This window comes from Balaenoptera ricei, chromosome 20, assembly GCF_028023285.1.
Source record: "Balaenoptera ricei isolate mBalRic1 chromosome 20, mBalRic1.hap2, whole genome shotgun sequence".
NCBI classification, from domain to species: domain Eukaryota; kingdom Metazoa; phylum Chordata; class Mammalia; order Artiodactyla; family Balaenopteridae; genus Balaenoptera; species Balaenoptera ricei.
In genome coordinates, this window is record NC_082658.1 from 5736840 (window position 1) to 5749810 (window position 12971).

A 12971-nucleotide genomic window follows, 5' to 3' on the forward strand; every position below is an offset into this window, starting at 1 on the left:
ATCCAGTCTTAACATTTAAACCAAGAATTATGGTCCATAGGTCATTTGGAGGCACTTACACTTAAGAGGTCACTTAGCCCACTGCCTGTAGGTAGTAGGAGACAACCTATCTATCTTCTTAAAAAATAATTCATGAAAGCATTATAATGGGCTGAATAAGGTCAGATGGCAGGGTTAACAGCAGCAGCAATTACATTTACTTGAAGACTTAAGTCAAAGCCAATTCAAAAACAAAAATTGTGTTCCATGAAAGTCTCCCCCAGCCTAGCGCAGAATCAGCTAGAACTGCCGCTGGCACAGCCGGCGAGGCCGTAACTCGGTGACGAGCAGCCACTACACTGGGTAAGAGGCCCACCGCACAGAGCTCTCTGTCTCCTCTTAGTCTGTTGTCTTTACTGTTTCTCGTTACAGGTACTGTCTGAGAATTCAGGCAAGAACTAGAATCAGTTTCTAGTAAGTCACGTTTCCATCTCAAATTATATTTATTTCACACTGTAACAGCAAAGGTGACACTATTCTGAGAAAAGATAAAAATTCTTTAACATAAACAGGTTAAAAAAGATTGCTGTACAATAACTGTTAAAAAGGAGAGAGAGGGAGACAAATACACCTGCAATTTCTAGTCCATTTTAAGTATCTTGTAACTCAGATTTTTAGACACGTATAACAATGTTTAGTGTGGCCCTGTTTATAATAGCTAAAAATGGGAAACAACCTAAATGTCTAAAAATAGGGAAACTGGGACTTCCCTAGTGGCGCAGTGGTTAAAAATCCACCTGCCAATGCAGGGGACAGGGGTTCGAGCCCTGGTCCAGGAAGATCCCACATGCCACAGAGCAACTAAGCCCATGCGCCACAACCACTGAGGCCTGTGCTCTAGAGCCCACGAGCCACAACTACTGAGCCTGCGTGCTGCAACTACTGAGGCCCGCGTGCCTAGAGCACATGCTCCGCAACAAGAGAAACCACCGCAATGAGAAGCCCGCGCACCGCAACGAAGAGTAGCCCCCGCTCGCCGCAACTAGTGAAAGCCCGCGCACAGCAACAAAGACCCAACGCAGCCAAAAGTAAAATAAAATAAATAAATAAATAAATAAATTTTTTAAAATAATTTAAAAAATAAAATAAAAATAGGGAAACTGGTTAAACTATGGTATATGTATATAAAGTGTAATACATGAATTACAATCCATAACGATGAAATTCTATTCTGCTGGTAACAGTGAGGATAAGAGATGTACATACACCAAGGTAGAAAGAGATCTTTAACATCTTTTTTATAGGTTACAAAACAACGTATAGTACGTCCACTGGTTTTTAAAGTGTTTTCTTTAATGTATACATGTATGTACACCAAAATATTCTGGAAGGATATACATGCCAAAATATTTAGAATTTGGACCTCCTCCTTTTTAAAAAAACTTTATTTTCTATAGCTTCTACAAAAAATACTTCTTTTGAGGGCAAAAGACAGTCATGAGTAAGAGAACCAAGGAGTGCTACTACAAAAGAGAGTAAGGTCTCCAGTCACTCGTAGCTTCAAGACTGAGACTTAAAGAAAACACTGACACTGTCAGTAAGATTTTAGGAAGGCCGTTTGCCTCCCGTGACAGCTTAAGAACCCCTAAACTGCTTCAGCTGACTCTAGCCGACGATGCTTTTAGACTAAGAAGAGAGAACCTATACAGAACCTGGGAATCTGGGTGAACGCACTTTACACTTTATTTTAATACACGTAAAACATTACAGCCTACTGTCATTAACGGTAAGAAAAATACATCTCTTTCAAAGGTGCACTGGTTCCTATTTTCATCCTACTCAGACCGGTCTTGGCATTGTCGAGCGGCTTTAGGGAATATCTCACCATCTACGGAAGGACAAGCAGCAAGCAGCAGAATAAAAGAAAGCAGTGCAGCGTGCTAAGGGTGACTGTTCTGTGAAACTTCTCTTCAGTGATGCACAGGTATATCTGGTATGTACTGGGTCACAAAATATGGCATTTCTGTGGGACCGGATCAAAAAGTTTGAAAGTTACTGAAATGGGTCTTAACGCTGTCAGCCATCAAAGTGGTCTAACTCTGTGGGATAAAGGAAAGACCATTATTTCCTTTTGACCCTAAAAGCATAAAACCAAATTTTAAGTCTCTATCAGAGCCTTAAGATGTATGAAGAAGTAAATCGTTCTGTCTTATAAAACCAAAAAACTCGAGACAGGGAAAAAATTGTATTTCCCCTGCTTAGTGGAGCTTCTCTGTATCAGATTGCTTGGGGGGCAGAGAAGAAGAGAAGGGAGAAGTATTAGAAAGAGTTTTCAGGAGCCTTGAGAGAAGGTAGAGCAGATAAAGGCAGAAGAACATGCACCATCTTTAGCAGAAAGAATATATATAAATCATGGAGCAGAGGACAGACAAGTTGAAGTTCATTTTCTTAGTCCAAAGGGCTCAAATCATACAGCAGAGGTAAAGAGCTCCTGACCCCTCAGCTAGGCCTGCCCTGAATTTTATTTTCCCAGGGTGTGAAGTCAGTTTAAGAGAGAGCCCATTTATACCCGTGGTAGAAACAAAATAGCTCTAAAGACACTTTCTACTAATAACCTTTAGAAAGTCCCCCAGGTGGGATTGTTACTGAGTCTCTGCTTCATAAAAAGAGAGCCAGAGTATATGTGTATATTTATTACCTAGAGTTGGATGCTTTCTGTTAGTTAGAAAAGCAGATCAACCGCGTATTTTATTTTCTTTCAAGCCCCAGCTTCCCCTCACATCCATCTCCCCATCCAGTGGTGCTTTTAAATTTACGTGAGCCTCAAAGGAAAAAAGAAATCTTGCTCATTGTATTACACACTCCATCCCTGGAGTCAGAATGAAGTTCATCCTAAGGCCACTGCAGAATCTGAATTAAGTGCAAGGGATGATCCTAGCCAAGTCTATCAGAGCTTCTAATGTAAAACTCTGTGCTTCCAAAGTGCCCAGTGATTTAAGAGAGCTCCAGGTCTGCTAATACCAGTGAGACCATAAGACCCCAAATGCATTCAGTGGGCTAATTAAAACCACTTTCTAAATATGCGAGGGAAGAAAAATACAGGTGGTCACTTTTCTGTGTCAGTGAGTAAATGGCATATCCTTACAAGATAAAATTGGACCACGTCATCTGTTTGAAGTTTCTGCCTAAAAACATGTATGTATTCTCATTACTAAACATAACTTTCAGGTTCAATATGAAACTGCCTGGGGTAGCTTTCCTTGCTGTGAGTTGATGCAACACATTACCAATATTTCGAGGACTTGAACTGTGAGCAAGGTTTCTAAAGAGGACACTACAAATCAGGTTAACTTTCGAAAGGACTGTTCCTGCATTTGAATGGCTCTTTTGAGAAGTTAATTTCAGAGTTAATTTGCTACCGGGTTTTAAACACACAACCTTAACACCTTACCCCAGAATCTGCCAAAACAGTTTTGTCTGTTAGGCTGGTCCTACTACTAGGACAGATTAATGATGAGAATGAACAAAAACAAAGAGTGTTAAAATACCTTCTTTAAAAATTATGCTAACTATTCCCAGGGTCATCTAAATTCAGTGCTTTAAAAAAAAAAAATCACCTAATATACTGCCAATTCTTATCAGTTAAAACAAATGGATTTATAGAATCCTAGTTTTAATGATACATGGATTCCCCTGGTTCTGTAATGTTTTTATCTGTCATGCCTCTACACCCCAACTAAGAATACCCTTGGGATTTTAGGGTTATGCCATCAAAGATTTTCCCTTCTAGTAGAGACAAGAAAAAAGACAGAGGCTGTTCCAATTAAGCCACCTCTGTTTTATTTCCACATCTTCTCGCTCTCTACTTGCTGTTACTTCATAGTGATCTAAAAAATCAAAACGGTCTTGGTAAGTTAAAGGTATTTTTAAAAAGTTGGGATCTTCATATTTTAAAAAGGTACTGCTTTTGTTCACTCAGGTAGCAGTACTTCTTATAAGGCATATACCTGCATACCAGAAGCCAGATTTACTGGAAGTGTCTAATGTAATTTGTAGATAAAGATATTCAAGCTGAAAATAAAGAGCATTATTCCTACAAGTAAAGCTACAATTCAAACCAAAATGGCCAGACTAAGAAAATGGATTTAAATAAGTTAAATCTAGCTAGTTTTTACCCATCCAGTACCTGTCTGAGGTCAGGGAATGGAGCTACCTTTGTAAAGGACCCAACAGGAAGATGCAGAGTGACAAATCACTTCACTCCTTGCTCACCAGAGAGAAAAATGAACCTGCCTTAGACATTAACTACCAGGAATCATCTAGAATGGCTTTCAAAAAACATTTTTAGGGCTTCCCTGGTGGCGCAGTGGTTGAAAATCTGCCTGCCAATGCAGGGGGACACAGGTTCGAGCCCTGGTCTGGGAGGATCCCACATGCCACGGACCGACTAGGCCCGTGAGCCACAATTACTGAGCCTGCGCATCTGGAGTCTGTGCTCCGCAACAAGAGAGGCCCGCGCACCGCGATGAAGAGTGGCCCCCACTTGCCGCAACTAGAGAAAGCTCTCACACAGAAACGAAGACCCAACACAGCCATAAATTAAATAAATAAATAAATAAATAAAAACTTTTTCATTCCTATACCTGTATATTATATCTCAATTTAAAAACCAGTATCCTAAGGCTCACAAGGTATTAAATCTGAGTCACTGGAGTTAAAATTCAAGATCTTCAATGCAAACACAGATTCGAGTTTTGAAAAAAACCACTAGACCCCAATTTCCTTACTTCTTATAGCTACAAATCTAAAATTGCTGTCCAGCTAATACCATGTCATAGCATCTACTCAGAAAAATATTTTCCAGCTAAAAGACAGAGGGAGGAAAATTATTCTTCTCTGTTCCTATGATTCAAGAGAAGTCTAGAACCTAGTGGCCCTGGGTGTATTTAGCAAAGTCCCTCAAACTTCCGATCTGTCTTCTGGGAGGCGGCGCACGCCGTGGGCAGGAGCCAGCCGCTCACACTCAGACTCTGGGGCTCCCCAATCCGCCTCTCACCAGCTATGTATCTTTGGGCAAGAGACTTTATTGTTCTGTGCCCCAATTTTTCCATTTGAAAAGTAGAGATCACAATAACCACCAAACTGACAGGAAGAAAATGTACAAGTAGATTCAAAGTTTCTCTTTACATAACTAATCTGGCAAGTCGGTTCACATTCTTCAGCTTCCTAGAATCTAGGAAAAAAAGAGGCCCATACTATCTCCATTTTACAGATAAACATGACTTACTTGTGGCACAGTTCGAAACAATTCAAACACCTCGTGTCTTATTTCCCAGTACTTGCCAATGTTATCACATTTAGGAGAAAAAGATGAGTTCTGGAAATTAATTATAAATAACAGTTTTAAATCTCTCTTACAACGAAAACAAACTTCCAAATGAAAGTTCTTTATGTTACAAGAAAAAAATTCTAAACTTAAGTATCTCAAGAAAGACACAGGAGGGGCTTCCCTGGTGGCGCAGTGGTTAAGAATCCGCCTGCCAATGCAGGGGACATGGGTTCGAGCCCTGGTCTGGGAAGACCCCACATGCCGTGGAGCAACTAAGCCCGTGCGCCACAACTATTGAGCCTGCGCTCTACAGCCCGCAAGCCACAACTAGTGAGCCTGCGTGCTGCAACTACTGAGGCCCGTGCGCCTAGAGCCTGTGCTCCGCAACAAGACAAGCCCCTGCAATGAGAAGCCTGCACACCACAACGAAGAGTGGCCCCCGCTCCTGCAACTAGAGAAAGCCCACACGCAGCAACGAAGACCCAACACAGCCAAAAATAAATAAATTAAATAAATAAATTTTAAAAAAAAAATAATAAAATAAATAGATAAAGACACAGGAAATGGCTTCTCTTAACTTAGTCTCTTAAGGAAACTTACCCCGTTGGCCCTTAGAATTAAAAGATACCGTTTTCATTAACAATACACTTTGTCATGTAAATTAATAAAATTAAGAATCCACTAGTAATGACCTGTTTTATTATTTCCCCCTTTACACACAATTGTCAACAAGCAGCCAAATGTCCCTAAACTGGATATTTTTATGCTATAAACATAATGATCTACTCCAGTGGTCACGATTCAATTATTCAGTACTTAACTTTCCATTTTAAAGTTTTCCCCTGCCTTTTACTGCTCTAGTTCTCCCTGGGTTCACTCAGACTCATTACTCCAGGGGAGGGGCGGGGATAAACTGGGAGACTGGGGTTGACATAAACACACTACTATATATAAAAGGGATAACTAATAAGAATCTACTGTATAGCACAGGGAACTCTACTCAATACTCCAATGACCTATATGGGAACAGAATTTTTAAAAAGTGGATATATGTGTATGTACAACTGAATCACTTTGCTGTATAGCAGAAACTAACACAACATTGTAAATGAACTATACTCCAATAAAAATTAATTAAAAAAAAAAAGACTCATTACTCGACAGCACCAGACGCCAGTAAATGTGCTGAAACGGAGGGTCGGAGGGTCGTGACCGCCCGTGAAGGATCTACTGGTGAGTTCAGATTACCATGACAGGTAAAAAGTACCTGTATTGACTGTTACTTATTACAAGGGCAATCCAGTCCATCCTTCAGACTAATGATTACAGAGTGGTTTAACCACTGAATTTCTCTGGACAAGTAAGAACCAGACATGTGAACCCACAGGTTGAATAACAATACACTGTCTTCTTCTGTGAGAAGAAGAAAGGTATTAGGGAGTGAAGGTCATTCTCTACAAACAGCAATTAAAACAAACCAAAACTATAATACTAAGGAGTATTACTCAAAATAAGAGATCAGAAATGTTTGATTTTTTAACAAATGACAATTTATACTCCTGTTCTCAAACATCAAAATTGTAGATATAGGGAAAAAAGATCAATACAAAAAAGATCTACTGTACCTTTGAACTAATGCAAACATCATATAGCAGGATTGACATACAGACACAAGTACTGAAATATTCAGGGTGATACCGTGAAAGTAATCACCACATACTCTTTTTAATGAATAGTCTTATAACTCAAAAGAATAATGGAGATTCAATTCTGTTAGTTTTATCATTAGATATTCATGGCAGCCTCTAATCTTTGGTTTTCTTCCAAAGAAAAAAGAGATTCCCTAGTTTCACCAAAAGCTCAATTACTTTTCTGTTAATCTTAAAGGAGAAAAAAAAAAAAAACCCAAAGGAAAAAAAAAAAGGTGATAGGAAGATTTAAAAGGGGGGATAAAAGCTATAGAAATTTAAGTCTCCATGTAGAAGGATCTAGTCTGCACTGGTGCATCAACTGCTCCTGAATGAGTATTACCTACATGACAGTTACCGATTTTTTTCTCCCTGAGGGAATTACTTTGGATTTCTGGTAAAGACTGGATATAGGTCAAATCCTATTACTGAGAACTAATTAAAGTACAAATTACTTTGGCTGTGGAAGAACTGTGATCTATGGAATTCTGCTTTAAATGATGAGGCTAGGGCTTAGGAATCTTTGCCACCGAGGAGTTTCTCTCTTAGGGTGACAGCTGTTAAGGGTCCAATCTTTAGGTGCATAATTTAATAGCAGCACCCCTTCAGCGTCAGCTTCCTTGCCCCACTGCAGACCAGGTGCTCGAGTGCACAGGAGGCATAGTGAAGCACCCAGGAAACCAAAGTTTGAACTTTCCCCTTTCCCCTCTCCCCCCACTCCACTCTGCTTCCCACAGGTGCTCTTTTCAGAACAACATAATGAAAACATAAACACAATTAAAAATAGGACTTCGCGTACACATACATTATATATTCCGAATGCTTGTACGGTTTCTCTTAAAAACATGGAAAGCTTATCTTTAGGAGACATGGAAGCAGCAAAATATACTTGTCTTAAGGACAATTAATGTTTAGAAACGATTAGACAATAAGCTGGCTTCTGAAATACCAAACAAGGGTTCAAAGATGGGCTTTCAAAGGTCCATAAAACTTCTAACATACAAATTCTGGGGTGCATGTATGTATGACTACGTGCAGACATAGGCTGTTTTGCTGGGGAGAGGATGTGTAGCTTCCTCAAAAAGGCCATGACTCAAAAAAAAAAAAAAAAAAAGGTTAAAAACACTGCAATCAAATAAGATCACTTTTCTTTATTTAAAAAAATTTTAATTACACGGAAGTAACTGGGTTATTAGCTCAAGCAATGAAAAGAGCAGATATTCTGGACCACACTTCCTACCTCTGTGTCCCAGGAATCGTGAAAGACAGGGTTTCTACTACTCCTTTTGGTCTGTGGGGGGAGATGGTGGTCTTCTTCACTGCCATTCCTTCTCCTTTTCCTGAAATTAAATCACAAGGAGAAAAAAAAAAAAAATCCAACAATTGACCTTCTGGACACTTCAAACTATAAACCATGACAACATATAAATTTGCCCTCTTGCCTGAAAAAAGATAAATCATCATATGATATCCCAATAGGTAAAAAAAGTTAGAAGTACACTGTCGCCAGGCACGAAGAACAAAAATATAAAATAGCAGCAGTATGGTCGAGCTTAAATTAGTAAAACTCATTTCTAAAAAAAAAGCTTGCCAATTTGAAATGCCTGCTGGGAACAAATAAGATCAGGAAGACATTAATGACTAAGCTCTCAAACTCTACCTAATTAATGTGATCTTTTCCTACATTTCCTGAAGTTACAGTTCCAAGTTACCTAATTTTACTCCTGTCCGTACGACAACATCTAAGACAGGAGTGACTGCCTTTGCCTATTTACACTTAAAATCCTTATAAAAATGGTGCTACACAGGAAGAGCACTGGAGGTTCTGGTAGCCTCTAATCTTTCATTTTCTTTCATCCCTGATTTCTCCCCAATTATCACATTAACACAAAACCTCTCTGCCCTCTAACATATTAAATTACTTTTCTGGACAATCACCGGAAAGGCTGCTCTTGGACACATTAACTTGATTCTTCTGGCTACACCACCTGGTATTACGAGAAGTTACTTCCCCAGGTTGTTACTGTGAGATTGTATAGCACCAGCCACTTAAAATGTCCAGGTTTCAGGAAAAGTCACACATATTTCTCAGTCAAGTGTTCTGAGATGTACAAGAAAGACAAAATTTGTATGTTTTCTATGCAAGAATCAAGTGCTATCAGGACTTCCAAACCCCAGTTAAAAATCAGAAATAAATTAAAGGAGGTATAATTTTAAGTCAAATTACATGGAACTGTGCTGTCCAATACAGTAGCCACGAGATATATTTGTTAATTTAAATTAATTAAGATTAAATAAAATTGGAAACCCAGTTCCTTGATCACACTGGCCACACTTTCAGGGCTCAGTGGCCGGCCACCCATAGCTAGTGGCGACTGTATGGGACCACACAGATATAGGATGTTCCTACCACTGTAGAAAATTCTACTGGGCAGTGCTGGCTAGAGGCCATTTTATACAGAGCAGCACAATCTATTACAATGAACACTCTTCAGGGTTCAAGTTTCTATAGCTAGAGGGTAAAAGAGCTTTTTGGAAAGTACTGAATTTGAACATATAGTATCTTCTATACAGTTATACTTTCTATGTGAGTAGGGTGGCTTACTGTGGTAGGCCCTTAACCCTACGGCTCTGAGTTGAGGTCTGGACATCGGAGAAAATTTAAGTTATCACCCCGAGCTCAATCCTCTGTATTTGTGAATACATCTAACGTTATTAATGAACGAGTATGGATCCAGTTTAGGCTTGGAATGATAAATAATGGGTGTGCGGTTCTGATTAAGCATTAACCAACCTGCAGAGGGCTACACCGTTTACCTCATTCTAAGACTCAGTTGTTTATAAAATAAGATCTCCTTATCTTTCTCTCAGGGGATTAGATCTTATCCTGAAGTACTGGAGGCTAAAAACTAGATAAATATCGGGTTTTAATTATCATTAAATGGATGTGCTAGTTGAACCAAGAAATTGCTCAGTTCGTTCTAATATGACCACTTCCAGAGCACTGTCTGATGGAAGGCCAGCTGACGCACAAAGAGAAACTCCTCAAACGACAGCGTGCTGGTCCCCAAACTCCTCCTTTATCAGCATGCCAACAGCTGATTGTGCCTGGGCTGCTGAGTCACTCTAACCAAACTCATGAGCCTGACCAAAACTTTCCAATTTCCTCTTTTATAATAGGGGATAAGATACATCTTTCTAGCGACAAGACTATGAATGTCAAGTGGATAGGCTGGTTTTGAAGATTTCAATTAAACTCTGGGAAAGTCTCATGAAATATCCCTGCCTCATAATCAGTTGATTTCTCCAGGTACCAGAATCATCTCTTTGGCCTCCTGGGAGTCCTCTTCTTTGCAGGGCACTAGATTAAGGATGAGCCCTACCTGTTCTTCATTCTCCTTTTTCTAAGCTCTTTGCAGATTTCATCCTTGAAACATTTCTCTTTTAACAACATCATTCATAATTGTCAAAACTACAGCTTCATGCTTAACCCTATCCACACAATCAGTCAGATTGTAACTTTTCACATTAATGCCATAGACCAGGTTACAATTTGAGCAGCTACCCTAAAACTGATTACATTCTCCCTAGCCATCTAGTTACAGATTATTGTTTAGCATCTGTTACTTCTAAGGATGGCCGAAATACATCACTTTTCCTCATTTCACTTCTCTCCAATATTCCTGTCATCTCCTAGAGACCAAGCATAGAAGAAATCCTAGAGTACAGAGACTAGTGGTTTTCAATTTTTTTTTAAAAAAGTAACAGAACTCTTTCGTCCTACCAAAAAAAAAAAAAAAAAAAAAAAATCCCTCTATTTCCATAAGAGATAAAGGATCTGTTTTAAAGTAGAAGCCTCCCTCCCACAAACCCACCCCTCTTGCAGTTTGAAAAACCACCGTCTTAGACCAACCCTTCATCTTAAAATTGAGGAAACAGATCCAGAGACCAGAACTGACTTGGAGATGCTAAGACAGCTGGAGCTGCTCCATCATACTCCACGACACACGGGTGCAGAGAAACGCCTGCCAAATCAAATGCCTTCTTTTATAGTAAAGAAGTTACCATGTTGAGATTGTGTGAACTAGATAAAAGGAATCTGTTACTAGTATAAACACATTCAGATTACCCGTGTACAGCACAGAATAAAAGAAATATTTTGCTAAGAAATATTTCGACTTTTTCAGATATGTGAGACATCCCAAGGAACTACTGGAAGTACAAACTGGGTTTGGGAAGGAAAAAAATGGCAGTTAGATCAGGCTTACTGTACCTAAGGATCCTGTGACTAACTCCAGTAGCAAGTTGGTACACCTGGCCCCTAATTTCAAATTTAGTCCACTCTTCTTTAATATACAAGTAGAGGCTTTATGCCCCACTCACTGCATGACCCAAGTCAATATGCAGAAGTTTGGAGAACCCTAGATTCTCGCTATTGGCCCAAATAACTTCAGGGTGCTTACGAGAATCTCAGTGCCATGAATTTACCATGCTCCAGAGTAGGGTCCTTGTGGAAAGACTGTCAATTACATTCAAAGCCAATGGAAACACAGAAAGACAAGAAAAGATCCAGCATAATCTACCAAGGCAGTCCTATCTTATTCACTTGAGCCTCACTGAGATTTTACAGAATAAAGGAAAAGAGCAGTGAACCTAGAAAGACCCACTGAGCTCTCTAAATCTCTTTCCTCATCACAAATATGAAAGATTGAACTTGCTGATCTACAGTTTTCAGTTCAAACTCCACGATGAGGGATTTTTCTAATTTCGAATAAAGCCGATCCTCTTCATTCTGGGTTACAATCCCAACTTTCTCCTCCCCACCTGTTTACAGGGGGAAATAAGGGGAAAAAAAGAAAAAGAAAAATCGCAGCTCGGTCCGGACTGTCCTAAGTCCGTGTCAACGAATCATAACATCGCCTAAATTAAGACCCGGGCCTAGGCTCGGAGAAAAAGTAGTGCATCACGATATAATCCTACCTCCCGCCTTCCGAGTCAAACGGCTCCGCATCCAAACAGTTTAGAATCCTGCCTGTTCTTAATGCTACAGCCGAGAGAGAATCCACAAGCCACTTTGGTCCTCGGCCCTTCTGTGTTCACAATGGCCCAGGACACAAGTTCTTCGGTCTAACCTAACCCTTTCCTGCTGCGGGGTTAAGCCCAAGCCTTCTTTCTGACCTTGGGGAGACCAGCTCCCCGCCCCGTCCTCTCACAGACGCCCTAGGGGCTCCTCTCGAAGATCAGACATTCCTCCCATCCCCCTACCCTCCTAAATTTAGGACGGGGAAGCTTTAGGGCCATCGTCTCTCTTCCGGGACCGATCAGACTTCATTCCAAATAGGGAAAGATAGGGGGGAAAAGATGGGGCCGAGAGAAACCTGGGCCCTGGGGAGTCACTCCTTCAGCGCCCCCAGGGACCAGGTACCCGATCACCCGCGCATCCCTCTCCCCTCCTCCCCCCGGACTGCAAAGCACCCAGATGGAGACCTGCCGGGCCCACGCTTGCTCGGACCCCGCGTCACGCGCCCCCTCGGCTCCAACCCCCAAGACACAGCAACCGGCGAGGGGCTGGAAAGGTGGAGGGTCCCCTGCGGTCTCACCTGGGGCGGAGGCGCTCGCTCATGTTAACTGATGGAGGCGAGCGACGCGGCGCCGCTCCACGAAGAGAGAGAACAGAGGGTGCTGTGTTCCGGCGGCCGCCACGCCCACACCCTCGGGCCTTGGGTCTCACCGCGGCTCCGGTGGAAGCGGCCGGCGGTGAGTACCCCTCTGTGGGACCCGTACCACCTCTACTTCCGGCGTCTGCTCCGCGCCCCCCCATGTCGCAGCCGCCGTGGTACCGCCCACCCGCGGCTGCGCAGTGGCGTGACCCCGGCCGCGCCGACCGGTAACCCCGCCCACAGGAAGAGGCGGGCTCGGAGCGACCAGGAGCTTCTGGGAGAGAGGACCTCGTTCGAGGTCGCCCGAGCTTTCGC

General features: G+C 41.5%; 1 protein-coding gene across 3 annotated transcripts in view; it reads right to left on the reverse strand.

The window, feature by feature from the left end:
* The window catches only part of VCF1 (VCP nuclear cofactor family member 1), a 17093-nt gene extending 4252 nt beyond the window's left edge, over positions 1-12841 (reverse strand). The window contains exons 1-3 of one of the 3 annotated variants that reach the window (XM_059908949.1): positions 12597-12841; positions 8237-8336; positions 5267-5356 (exon numbers count right to left, since the gene is read on the reverse strand). In XM_059908949.1, the coding sequence (XP_059764932.1) occupies positions 5267-5356; positions 8237-8336; positions 12597-12817 (411 nt within the window). In that variant the 5' untranslated portion in view covers positions 12818-12841. The remainder of the gene's footprint in view (positions 1-5266; positions 5357-8236; positions 8337-12596) is intronic. The other 2 variants (XM_059908950.1, XM_059908951.1) reach the window with 2 other exon arrangements.
* Between the last annotated feature and the right edge of the window lie 130 nt (positions 12842-12971).